General features: G+C 43.6%; 1 protein-coding gene across 8 annotated transcripts in view; it reads left to right on the forward strand.

Annotated features, from left to right (window-relative positions):
- The window catches only part of LOC115506955 (integrator complex subunit 6-like), a 56,684-nt gene that overhangs the window by 41,658 nt on the left and 1,911 nt on the right, over window positions 1–13,115 (forward strand). For 4 of the 8 annotated variants that reach the window (XM_030304923.1, XM_030304926.1, XM_030304922.1 and 1 more), the window contains 7 exons: window positions 2,076–2,170; window positions 3,213–3,323; window positions 5,573–5,791; window positions 6,438–6,561; window positions 8,130–8,272; window positions 9,894–10,128; window positions 12,571–12,948. In XM_030304923.1, coding sequence (XP_030160783.1) covers window positions 2,076–2,170; window positions 3,213–3,323; window positions 5,573–5,791; window positions 6,438–6,561; window positions 8,130–8,272; window positions 9,894–10,128; window positions 12,571–12,948 — 1,305 coding nt within the window. The remainder of the gene's footprint in view (window positions 1–2,075; window positions 2,171–3,212; window positions 3,324–5,572; window positions 5,792–6,437; window positions 6,562–8,129; window positions 8,273–9,893; window positions 10,129–12,570; window positions 12,949–13,115) is intronic. The other 4 variants (XM_030304925.1, XM_030304924.1, XM_030304927.1 and 1 more) reach the window with 4 other exon arrangements.

Below are 13,115 nucleotides of genomic sequence, written 5' to 3' on the forward strand. Positions count from 1 at the left end.
ACTGAATTAGACTAATTGGTGGAATCATTGCAGTCGGCATTGCTAGAAATGTTAAGAGTATTCTTGATTCTCGTTTCACTATCTAATCTGTTTATATCTAGGTGTCTCCCCAGTCTTGTGGTCTTTCAATGTGTCAGTTTCCAAAACTCTGCTTCATTCCCAACAGACTCCACATAAAGACCCAAGTGTAACAGGATATTTCCACAGTCTCTCATTCCTTTCTGTCAAGATATGAATGGTCTTTAAAGGACCTGCATGTTACAATGAGCCAGAAATCTCTTCAGATCTGGTTTTCTTTGTTCTTTCTACCCTGCACCAAAAGAACAAAAACCTACATTTTATGACTTTGTAAATTCATTTAAATTAGTTTCAGCAGGGGTGAATCATTTATTATAGCAGTAAAAGGAAGAAAATGTGTAGTTGTTTTTCTTAACTGTAGTAATTCAGAATTTCAAAGAATAGCCCTAATCGTAGAGAAATTATGCACGTGGCCTTGGGATGCTTTTGTCCCTGGAAGTAAAGCATTTGGATTTTTGTTGGATAAGAGCCAATGAAACCTGAAAAAACAAAATAGAAGATGGATTTGAAATATCTCTGGTATTTATAGTAAGCGTGGCAGGCTCCTGTCGATGTGTGGGGCTATTGATTTTGAATTATTATATAAAATATATTTTTTCTTTCCCTCAGAAGGGAATAATGACATATTTTGAAAATTTTCCTGTAGCGTATAGAATGCATTTAGATTATTAAAACAATTAAATTTAAGTGTGAAAAGATAGATCTGCTTACTTAAGGACAGTGTCTTTAGTGGTATTAACACACATGGTATTCAAGAGAATATATTTAGTTGTACAGAGTTTTGAACTACAACCTAACATCTCTACTAGCTTTTGCTAGTGCCATGACCCAATTGGTAACTAGCATTTGACAGACCCAAAGTTTGGAAATGAAAGAAATGAAGAAGGCGGGGGGGGGGGAGGGACTATACAAAGTATAGACTTATTAAAGAGGATGCAAAGCATAATTTGGAGTTTGGGGTCTCTGCCTGAAAGTCAGAGGCTTTGCTTTTGTTCTCATATACTTTGTAAAGCTTCTTACCTTGACCTTTCAGCCAAAAGTGTAACACTCACTGTTTACTTCTCTATTCATTATTGAGATATAACTGACATGTAACATTATATTAGTTTCCCACGTACAACATAATGATTCAATATTTGTATACCTATTGTGAAAAGCACACTGGGAACACTGGTTAGCATCCATCACCACACAGAGTCACAAATTTCTTGTGATGAGAACTTTGAAGATCTACTCACTGAGCAACTTTCAAATATGCACAGTATTATTAACTATAGTCGCCAGGACTTTATTTTGTAAGTGGAAGTTTGTATCATTTGACCACTTTCAGCCATTTCGCCTGCCCCCTTCTCCCCCACCCAGCCTCTGGCAACCACCAATCTGTTCTCTGTGAGTTTAATTTTTTTGTTGTTGTTGCTTTAACAGCCTTTATTTATTTATTTATTTATTTATTGAGAGAGCCGGGGGGAGGTGGCCGAGAGACAGGGAGACAGAGAATTGGGCAGGCTCCATGCTGAGCCCCAGGCGGGACTTGAACTCATGTGAGATTATGACCTGAGCCGAAACCAAGAGTCAGACCCTTAACAACCTGAGCCACCCAGGCGCACCTTAACAGCCTCCATTTATCAACCAATGTCCGTGGATTCCCCCTCAGTGCACATAACTACAGTAGTATTACCAGCATGTAGGAGGTCAGAAAAATATTTCCTGTGGCTCAGAGGTGGTGTTTTAATACTAGATTTTATGTAGCTTCACACATGGAAGAGGCGTAGGTAACTTGAGAATTTGTTTTATTTGCTAGAAAAATGCTATATATAATGTTGGCAAAGAGCACCCAAAAAAAAAGACAATCAAATAAGTTCCAAAGAAAGGTTCGTCTAATGTAATGTTTTAATTACACTGAGATTTCTAGGAAATGCTATAACGGATGTGCTTGATTTAGATCTTGGAATTTAGGATTGGAATAACGTAATATTTTGTTTGGTTTTCTCTTGCAGATGACTTGTTTAAAGTTCACAAGCTTAAGCCAAATCTGAAGTGGCGACAGGCTTTTGACAGCTACTTAAAAACTCTGCCTCCATACTACTTATTAGTATGTATTTCTGCGTACATGTGCATTAACTGTATCAGTGATGATTCTTGTTGCAAGAAATGTCAGTGAGCCAAAAACTTGACCCCCGAAATGAGGCAGATTTTTTAATTTCTAAGTATCTGTATCGCCACCGTCTTCGCGAATTATGCGTAAGACCTTGGAGATGTCATGGTGGCACAAAAGAGAATTGCTTATTTTATTTCCTTTAACTGCCATGGTTATTTTTATAAAAACACATCTCTGTTTCTCTTAGCAAAAGCAACCTTGTGAAATTGGAATTTTGGAATTTGCGAAAAATATGTCTGGATTCGTGTATGAATGTCAACTTCCCTTTTTAACTCTAGAAATTTTCAATGTGGGGTTTCCCTCTGAAAGAAGAAATTCTGGAAGGCGGCATATGTGCCAATTGCCTGTCAAATGTGTTCTAGACACAGCAGGAAGCAGGGCCGCTGGTTGGGGGAGGGGAATCCAAAAAGAATCAAAAGTTACTTGGCCTCATTTGGGTGTTTACAACTTGAGAAAAATCTTCGTGATGCTTTTGAACTGGTCATGTAATCGAAATCAAGATTACCAAAATCGTTTCAGAGGCGGATGTAGCAAACCTTAAGCCAAGTTTCTAGAGGTGAAAAGGCAGAATCTTAAATGGTACTGTTGGTGTCACTGGAAGGAGAAATTGGGGTGCGTTAGTATTTACCATGGCAGGAATGGGGTGCACGATAAAATGCAATATGAAATGACTTTATGACTTGGGAATTAAGACTGAAAGCAATTTACCTGTTTGAATATGCTGTTTCTTGATCTTCTTATCCCACTCTCTTCTGATTTATTTATTTATTTATTTATTTTTACTTTTTATTTTTTACTTTCTGCTCCTTACTCCTCTGCTATTTTCATTGCCACTTTTTAATGTTCCATGTTTGGTTTTATGTGCAGCACCTTGACTTCTAAGAAATGAATCATGTCCCTTTGCCCCTTATAACTGAACTTTGAGTATTTTAAGATTTATTCTATTCTTACTGTTGTGTATTTTGTTTCCTTATAGCCATTAAAGAAAGCACTAAGGATGATGGGAGCTCCAAATCTGATATCAGATAATTTAGATTGTGGACTTAGTTACAGTGTTATCTCTTACCTTAAAAAACTCAGCCAACAGGTAGTATTGGTAAAAACAAACAAACAAAAATCCTTTGCCCTCAGAAGTGCATTTCCTTATTCTTTAGTGTAATTGTCATTTTTCAAATTAAATGTGTATATATCTCTCCACTTTATGGATTAGTGATAATGTGATTCTCTATGGCTTCTAGCTTCACCATTAAGCTGCAGCTAAGGGTCTGTCAGTGTCATTGGATGCTGTGCCGTTTCTCCTGCTTGCCAGTTTGTGCTACCCACGAGCTGGTTGACATCTTGTGGCCTAAGAGGGGCAGAGGCTTAAGAAAATGATCTCATGGGTCACATGTTGTCTATCCTCAACCTAGTTTCTCCTCCAATCACACTGGGCTAGCGCATCCCCCTTCTTTAGGTCGGCACACTGAGGCATGGTGTGCCTCAACGTCTGGCCTGAAATTAGTTCTTAGGCAATAAACATATGCACACGCTCTTTCTTGGCGAGGGGGAGATGAGACCAGTGTTCCTCACGCTGGAGGGTGATAGGCCCCTTGGGGACCCGAAGAGTGGAGTTCAACCTCCTCTCTTCTTGCCCTCCGTCCGTTCCTTTATAGCCCCGCCTCATTTACCATTATTCACCTTGTCCCTTGCCTGCCCCTCTATTAGTACCTCATCCTCCACTCACCCTTACTTACCATACTTCTCACCTCTACCTAGCCCATTCTTGCAGGATGGAAGTGTTTCAGAGCTACTGAGGTAGAGCGTTACTGCCATACGAATGTGTTACGTTCTATGACAAATTCATGCAGCCTTTTTACTTTCTTCTTATGCACAAGGGTGCTCCCAGGTAGGGGGCAGTGGTAGCGTCTGCAGTGGCAGTCAGGCTTTAAGTCACATATGTCTGGAAGTTGGGCCTTTAGAAGACAGACAGCCGTAAGCAAAAGAGTGTCAGATTTCACTGAAGAACCAAAATGACTCCGCAGTTGGGGACGCTGACACACCTTGCTAGGATCCGGCACAAACAGAAGTATGGTCTGGAGTTTACCAGCTCCTGCCGGTCCAGTGTGCTCATGAATGCAAAAGAAAGCACAGGCAGACCTAGATTTCTGGTCCACCGAGCGTCCCCGTGACCCCCTTTCCTCTCCGCCAATAGATTTTTGTTGTTGTTGTGAATGTTTTGTTTTGGTTATTTATTGATTGATTGACCTGTTGATTTACATATATTTTTTTATTTGATGTCTACCTTAGGCCTTTAAGGCTGTGTCAGCAGGGTATGGCCACCAGGAAGAATAGTGAGCAGAGTTGAGTCGTGCAAGTTCCGGGACCTTCTGGAACACGTTGCTTGTGTAGTTTTCTAAATGAGATTTCGGGACCATTTCTGGAAACAGACCCTTCATTTGCTCTTATCCCTTATTTCATGACTTAATTTTGTGCCAAAGATAAGAAACATACTTAATTCCAATCATAGTGAGAATTAATGAATCTCTCCGACCTAACCGTAAGAAATGAAAAATCCTTTTGGGCTTACTGGGCACTGGTGGAATCCCTTCTTCTAAAGAAAAAAATTATTACTAATTTGTAATCACTCTAATCACTAATTTAATTACTAATTTAATAACAACTATGTCGCCAGTGTTCCTTGAACCATGTATGTGAATCACCAGATATGCCCAATATATTGCTACGAGTCACCGTCAGGCACTATTTATCAATGCGGTTTAATAGCGTCCATTAGGATTTTTTTGTAAGTTAGCTAGAAACTTACTGAGCAGATATTACAAATCATTTGCGTGGTAACGTTTGTTAAATTTAAGCATTACTTTTTTGGGGGGTGGTCCGATATTAGAAACAAACAGCTGAATTATTTCCAGATGTAATGCCAATCTGTGTAATCTGAATTTTAGCCCTAGTTTACATTTATAAATACAGAGTCTTAAACCTTTATGTCTGGGTCTGAAATAAATATACTGACTTAGACTAGATTTTACGGCAACAAAATGTGATTTTAAATGTCTATGAATGTAATTCTTATCCATGGTTTCCATTCTCTCCATGATCCAATCATAATTTTGCCATTAGACAAGAGAAAAAATGTAGTAAGTTATTTTTCTCACCCCCACCTCCCTGTTTGCTGTGTTAGTGCAGAGAAGCACAGGGAAATGTTTAATTACCCATTTTTCTGTGATTTACAATTGAAAAGTGTTCTGTGGGGTTCTTAAAGTGTTCCCTTTCTTAAGTAGTAAAAACAACAGTGATAATATAGATCTTTTCATAACATACTATGTACTTCCATTTTAGACCAAACTAGAGTCAGAACGGATACTAGCATCCGTGGGGAAGAAACCTCCCCAGGAAATTGGAATCAAAGTGAAAAATCATTCTGGAGGTGGCGTGTCCTTTACCCACAGTAAAAATTTTAGAAAACTATTGAAAGAAATCATAGGGGAAAGTGCACCAAGACTGACAGAATTGAATACCAAAGAATTTGCTGGCTTCCAAGTAGGGCTCTTAAACAAGGTAAATTGTGGACATAAATACTTTGTATTTGTTTGAGCTTGTCTGATGCATTTATGCCATAGTATTTTAGTTTTGAAATAATTACGATCCTGTTTTGGACTCCATACTTATCAACGGTTTAGTTTAGGAATTGCCCTGCCCGCAGACGCCAATATGGAATTAAATGTGCAAGATATGTTTGGGGGTAATGTCTGTGAAGGATAAAGGGGAGAGAGAACAGGAGTTGGCGGGGGAACCTTCAGGCCACACAGCTGATCTAGCACCTGTGAGAGGAGGGGACGAGGAAGAGAATTGGGTGTGAAGGGTCTCAGGCAGGAGTGCAGCTTCGAGAAAGTCTTGGCCAGCCCAGCAGGGACGTCTAACACCAAGATTTCCCATAGAGGAGGTCCACGTTGGGCAGAGGTGGCCAGGCCAGTTGACATACTTGGGAAAGGATATTCTCAGTGGTTTGAGCATGTTGTGGCTATATTAGAATTTGGAACAAGGCCAGCAAAGGCGAGGTTTCCACTGGCAAAATTCTATGGTAGTTATTGTATTGAATATCCCTCTCTTCACTACGATTTTACATACACTGCAGCATTAAGAATTACATTTCTATATTAAAAGCCTCAGGAGTAACTGAAATTATTTGTTCCATTTCAAACAGGATTTGAAACCTCAGACATATAGAAATGCTTATGATATTCCACGTAGAGGTCTTTTAGACCAGTTAACCAGAATGAGATCCAATCTGCTGAAAACACACAAGTTTATTGTTGGACAAGATGAAGGTAAATGAACAAAGAAGTATTTTTTGTTGATTGGGAAAATATCAAGCCTGACTTACATGAAAGTGCTTATTGCATAACGGGTAGGTTATTTTGTAATACTTTCAGGCTTAGAATGCTCATTTTCACCTGTTCTCAGGTTGTAGGGCAGGTGTGCATTAATTGGCTCACTGAGAGTGAGCATTTTTTAAAGTTTTTATTTGAATTCCAGTACAGTTAACATACGGTGTCATATTAGTTTCAGGTGTATAATACAGTGATTCAACACTTGCCTACCTCACCCGGTGCTCCTCGTGACAAGTGCCCTCCTTCATCCCCATCACCTGTTTCACCCATTCCCCCCACCCACCTCCCCTCCGGTAACTATCGGTTTGTCCTCTATGATTAAGAGTCTGTTTCTTGGTATATCTCTCTCAAGGGCGAGCATTTTGATAGCCACTCCAGGTTTAGTGAACTGGAAAGTGGCGGGACCTAGGTCTGTCAGATTTTGGAAATGGCACAACCCAGCCTGTCGTGATGAATTCAGTCCGGAATTCCTCATTTACATGAAAATTATGAAGCTGGTAGTGCGTAGGACAGTTGGTGATGGTGTACAATTCCCCTTTACTCCATTGTGTTCATTTGAAACAGGGTCATTTGTCCATTAAAAGGAGTTAAATCTTAGCCTGGTCGACCTCCTAAAATTATATACTGAGTTCTGTGGAGAGGAGGGAAGCTTCTCTAGGAAGGGAGCCTATAGATTTAGTCACATTCCCCAAGAATGGAAGGCCTACTAACCAAGGTCTCTGGATGATAAGAGAGAACCATGGAGGCCAGGCTCTTTGAAATGCAGCACAAATATGGTGTTTCAGGCTGGGTGGTGGCATACAGGATGTCAGCCCATTTTCAAACCCGGTTTGAGGCCTAAGGATGTTGTACTTGGCCTAGTGATTTGAGCTTGTAGGGAGTAGTGATGGTACCCTGAGTAGTGAGTGGGATGAAGAGAGATAATTTTAGATCTTAGAACTTGAGATGCTTTTAAATGTTTATATTTATTTTTGAGAGAGAGAGAGAGAGCGCGTGCACGAGCAGGGGAGGGGCAGAGAGAGAGGGAGACACAGAATCAGAAGCGGGCTCCAGGCTCCAAGCTGTCAGCACAGAGCCTGACGCAGGGCTCCAACCCATGAACCGTGAGATCATGACCTGAGCTGAAGTCAGATGCTTAACCCACTGAGCCACCCAGGTGCCCCCAAAAGTTGAGATTTTAGACTATTGGATGCCAAGGTACACGTTGCCAAACCAGACTATGATCATGCCCTCTTAAAGTTTTATTTATTTATTTATTTAGCACACATGCACACATGTGAGCAGGGGCGGGGCAGAGAGAGAGGGAGAGAGAATCCCAAGCAGGCCCCATGCTGCCAGCGCAGAGCCTGACACGGGGCTCGATCCCACAAACCGTGAGATCATGACCTGAGCCGAAATCAAGAATAGGATGCTCAACCTACTGAGCCCCTGATCGTGTCCCCTTGTCCTCATGATGCATACACTGCAGCTGTGTACCATTTGTTTCTTTGCCGGTGGTTTTACAGATTCCCTTCATAGTGTTCCAGTCGCACAAATGGGTAACTATCAGGAATATCTAAAGACACTGGCTTCTCCGCTTCGAGAGATTGATCCAGATCAACCAAAAAGACTACATACTTTTGGCAATCCATTCAAACAAGATAAGAAGGTAAGATACCTATTTCTAAGTCTGCCCAAGTTGTGATAGTCTTGCTATAATTCCTTTCTTCTGGGCAAGGTGAATATAAATCAGAGGTTCTCCCTCTGTTGGTTGACAAGATAAAATAGGACTCCAGGGCTCTCCATAAATGGAAAGCGGGAGCCTCCTGATACAAAGGTGTGTTGCTTGAAGAAAAGAATAAGTGACATTTACTGAGTACCTAGTAGGAGTTGTTGTTTTACGCGATCACATTTAATGGCCACAACGGTTCTGCAGATGAGTGTTACCATCTGTCCTCTCATAAGAAGAAATCAAGGCTCACAGTGGTCAAGTGGTGTGCTCTGAGTAGCACAGCTGAGAAGAGCCAGGATTTGAACCCACATCTTTCCAGCGCCAGAGTCTGTATTCATTCCCACCTCTGCACACTAATTCCTTTAATATTGAGATCACCAGTTATTTCCTGTTTCCATTACTCGGATCTCTAGCGCTCTAGCCAGACGGTGATGAAGTGTTCATCTTGAAATAGGAAGTACTACGTGATGCTGCTTTCTTTGGATTGCCCTAGTAGAGATCTAAATGTGAGGTGTGTGTGTGTGTGTGTGTGTGTGTGTGTGTGTTTGTGTGTGAGAGAGAGAGAGACAGAGAGAGAGAGAGAGAGAGAGATGCCGATTTGACCATCTAAGGATGAAGACAAATGGGGATTCTCTTTGCACACATGGAGAAGACTATTGGTGTTAAGCTGCAGACCATGTAATAATCTGGTAACAAAACTAGACTGAGAGATATTCCACTTCACCCCAATCCTCAATTAATTGGACTTTTTCTTAATCTTTCTGTGCCTTGGGCTCCTCATTTGAACCCCTGGGGATAATGATTACACTTACCAGAGTCCTGTGCAGTATTGAGTTAGTGCATGTACCCATTTCAAACATGACCTACATGCAGTAAATGCGCAGGGTGTATGGTTTCCCCTTTCTGTACCGTGTTGCTTTGGAAAATGCCTTGGAAGAGTCTTTTATCATGATTTTATGAAAAATATTTTCATATTCTCGGGTTATCCTTGGATGGGAACAGCTTTTAGCTAACCCTCTGCACTGCTGGCTGTCATCCTTTACCTACCCCCAAGAATGAAAAGCCCCCAAGGTGGACATATTTGAACCTCCGTGAGGTTGCTGTGACATTTTCTGTCAACCTGCTCTCTACCGTCCACATGCAGCGTTCTGTACAGTGATAGTCAATATTTCTTCATGATGCATTTAAAGCACAAAAGCACACAAAAGGGAATTGGTTCACTTGCCAAGGGTCGCTTCCAGATGGTCTGTACTTCCTCCGAAAAGTAACCTCTTCGGTTGATGCGAGCTGCTCATTTCTCGAGCTTTCTGGTTAATCATGATTGTATTGTGTTTGACCTTGGCAACACATTATCTTTTCATCTCCTCCTTGTTCCACCGAGACTAGGTCAAGATTGGACTGGAGTAGCACTTTCTGAGAACAGGGTCTAGGTGGGGCACGGTAAATCTCTGGCCCGTGATGAAGACGTGTGTTGGTAACAGGATGTATGGTTGAGTGTGCGCGTGCCGCGTGCGGGCGCTGTGCTCTTTAATGGAGAGTGTTCATTGGTGTTTTCTAGGGAATGATGATTGATGAAGCAGATGAATTCGTGGCAGGGCCACAGAACAAAGTGAAGCGCCCCGGAGAACCCAACAGTCCTCTGTCATCTAAGAGAAGGCGGAGTATGTCCCTGCTGTTGGCGAAACCGCAAACACCACCCACTGTAACTAACCATGTGGGCGGAAAGGGACCACCCTCAGCCTCGTGGTTCCCATCTTATCCAAACCTCATAAAACCCACCCTTGTACATACAGGTATAGAGTAGTGGTTGTGATTTCCTTATGGCTCCTAGAAGACTAACACTAAACAGCCTTATTTTCCTTTGTGTTCATTTCCTTTGTATCCGCTTTTTGTTCGTTAAGTAAACCATTATTAAATCATCAATGTGGTAGGTACAAAGGGCCCCGTGGGGAGCAGAGTCACTGTCTGAGGCGAGAAGATCCATACTTATGTAGTAACTAGCACAAGGGGGAGACATGGGGATAGGAACATGTTGCTGCGTGAGTCAGAACGAGGAAGCAGGTTCTCGACGCAGCAAGAGCGAACCAGCTTAATACGAGGCTGGGTCTGCACCGGCTCTCTGTGTCCTCAACTCCTGCTCCCGCTCTAGCCCAGTGCGGTCTGGCTCTGCCTCCCCACCGCACTGAGACAGGCGTCATCACGGCCCCCAGGGTCTGTTGCGTGTTGCCATTGCTTCTTCGCGTCACTTGTCACAGTTGTTCACTCCCTCCTCCCTGGAAACTTTCTCAGGTTCCCAGACACCACACGTCCTAGTTTTCTTTTCCCTTTGATGGCAACTCCTCTTCACCCTCTTTTTCTGGTTTCTCCCCTTCTCTCCCACCTGTAAATAGCGTAGGGACCCAAATCTGGATTCCAGACACCACCCCGCCCCACCCCAGGTGATCCCATGCAGTCTTGGGCTTTCCAGGACATTTACATGTCAACAACTCGGGTGTTTACACCTTGCTTCAAACTCCAGACCTAAATTTAACCATGGACATGGTATTTCCACTGAGGTGCCCCATAGACCAATAAAATTCGGTTTCACGTGTTTCATCAGAACTCCTAACCTTCGCGCTCTCCAAAACAGCTCTGCTTGCCGCCTGCCGCGGGCATGACTCTTAATGTTAAGTGACACCATCCGGCAGTATGCTGGGAAAGGTGCGACAGCCAGCTGTCCGAGTGTGTGGGGGCCGGGGGGGGGGGTGAAGCCCTGGATTATAACGTTTGCAGGTTTCCACAGCGTAAAGGATGCCAACGTGATCGCTGTCAGGCCATCAACATGAGGTCACTGGGCCAGATCAGGAAGAGCACACTTCTGGCACCATTGTTTCCCCAGGGGTTCAGTGGAGATCCTCGGAGTCACCATGATTTCTCTTTTATTCTTCTCTCACTTCCATCCCTTAGCAAGTGCAGACACTTTGACACCCAGTCCGATTCCTGGATCACCCTGTGTCTCTATCCCTCTAGTCTGTGCTGCCACCGTCTGTCCCCAAGCTGCTACAACAGCTTCTCATCTGATTTCCCTGCTCTCCCACTTGACCCTCCTGACCCATCACCGCCCTGCAGCCCGACTGACCCCGTGCGCACGGAAATCCGATCCTGCCGCGTCCATCCCGAAACCCGCCACCAACTCCCCCGAGCGCTCAGAACAGAATCGGAGCTGCCGACGCTGGTCTACATGCTCTGCAGGACCCGGGCCTGCCCTCCTCTCCTGCACGCGTCCTCTGGGTGTCCTCCTTGCTCTCTCTGCCTCTGTCCTTTGCTCCACGGCCCCGGCTCGTCCCCTCCTAGGGCCCTGCACGGCAGCCAGAAGTCCTCCTCACGTGCACAGGCCGCCCTGTCTCCTGTTCCAGACTCTGCCCAGGGGTCACCTCCTCAGAGGGCCCTGCCCGACCCCGGGGTCACGGAGACTCCCCCTCCTGCTCTCTGTCACATCCCTGATACCTTCCTTCCCGACAAGACTTCAAACTGTATTGTTCCCCTTGCCCAAATGACACATACCATCTGACTTCCCCGTGAGGATGTAAGTTCCGTAAGGATAGGGATTGTCCTCGTCTGTCTCGTTCACTGCCGATCTCCCAGCATTTGGCTCAGTGCCTGGCAGGAAGGAGGCAGAGCATATGAAGTAGAGGTGTCAGGACTGGAGCAAAAGGAAACCCATTTCCTTGTCACAGAAGGGAATGATGAGAATCACACACAAAGATTTTTGGTGACGGACTACATGTAGAATCTCGAGGCCTAACGGCCACCTCTGTTTTCTTAGAACTTTTGAGATAGGAGAGAAATTGAAGGGGGCCCATGTAGTCTGGTGCCAAGCTCGGTGAAGCCTGGCATTTTCTTTATTTTCTTAAGCATGGCATTTGATATGTAAATTACAGAAATCATGACATCAAGTGAGACTCGCTGCCTTTAAGCTCGTAAAGCACAAGCAGCCACTAAACCACAGGTGCCAGGGACCTGAGAACGCTCAGTAGTTGTCTTGCCCGACTCGGTTTCCATATGTATTGGGAGTGCCGTGAAGAAGAGAAGGTGGTTTTGTTGTATTATTTTCCTGGGCTCGGTTTGAGGGGTCTCAGCCTCCCATCTGTACACCTTCTTGCTTTTTGAAACAATTTCCTCAAACGTGAAGATCTGCCTGTGTGGTTGATAGAACTCACCCACCTCACAGTTTACCTTCTTGATTTGGCCTCCAGATGTCACTGTCATTCCTGATGTCCATGAGGAGAAGAGGGAAAATGGTCAGATCCCACCCGATGGCTTCTTGTCAAAATCTGCTCCCCCAGAGCTTATGAATATGGCAGGAGATGGTATTCCACACCACCACCAGTTGGATTCTCTATCTGACGACTTCACTAGTCTAAGGAAAGACGGCCTGATTCACAAACCTGGTACGCATGCACTTCTAGGAGGAAGCAAACACTGCAGTGTCTCTGTAGATGATCGAAAAGCCTCGGTGACACCCACTTTGGGAACTGTACCAAACACCTTGCAAATAACTCCTGCTATGGCGCAAGGAATCAATGCTGATATAAAACATCAGTTAATGAAGGAAGTTCGAAAGTTTGGACGAAGTAAGTAATGAAAGCACAAGTATCAATAATATAATGGGAGGTCCTTCTCATAATTCTGTGATTCAGGATAGATTCATGCTATCTCTGGAGGTATTGGGGAAGTATTGGGTGTTCACATAATTTATTATTATTTTTTTTAATGTTTATTTTTGAGAGAGATTGAGAGA

The sequence above is a fragment of the Lynx canadensis genome, chromosome X (genome assembly GCF_007474595.2).
Source record: "Lynx canadensis isolate LIC74 chromosome X, mLynCan4.pri.v2, whole genome shotgun sequence".
Taxonomy (NCBI): Eukaryota; Metazoa; Chordata; class Mammalia; order Carnivora; family Felidae; genus Lynx; species Lynx canadensis.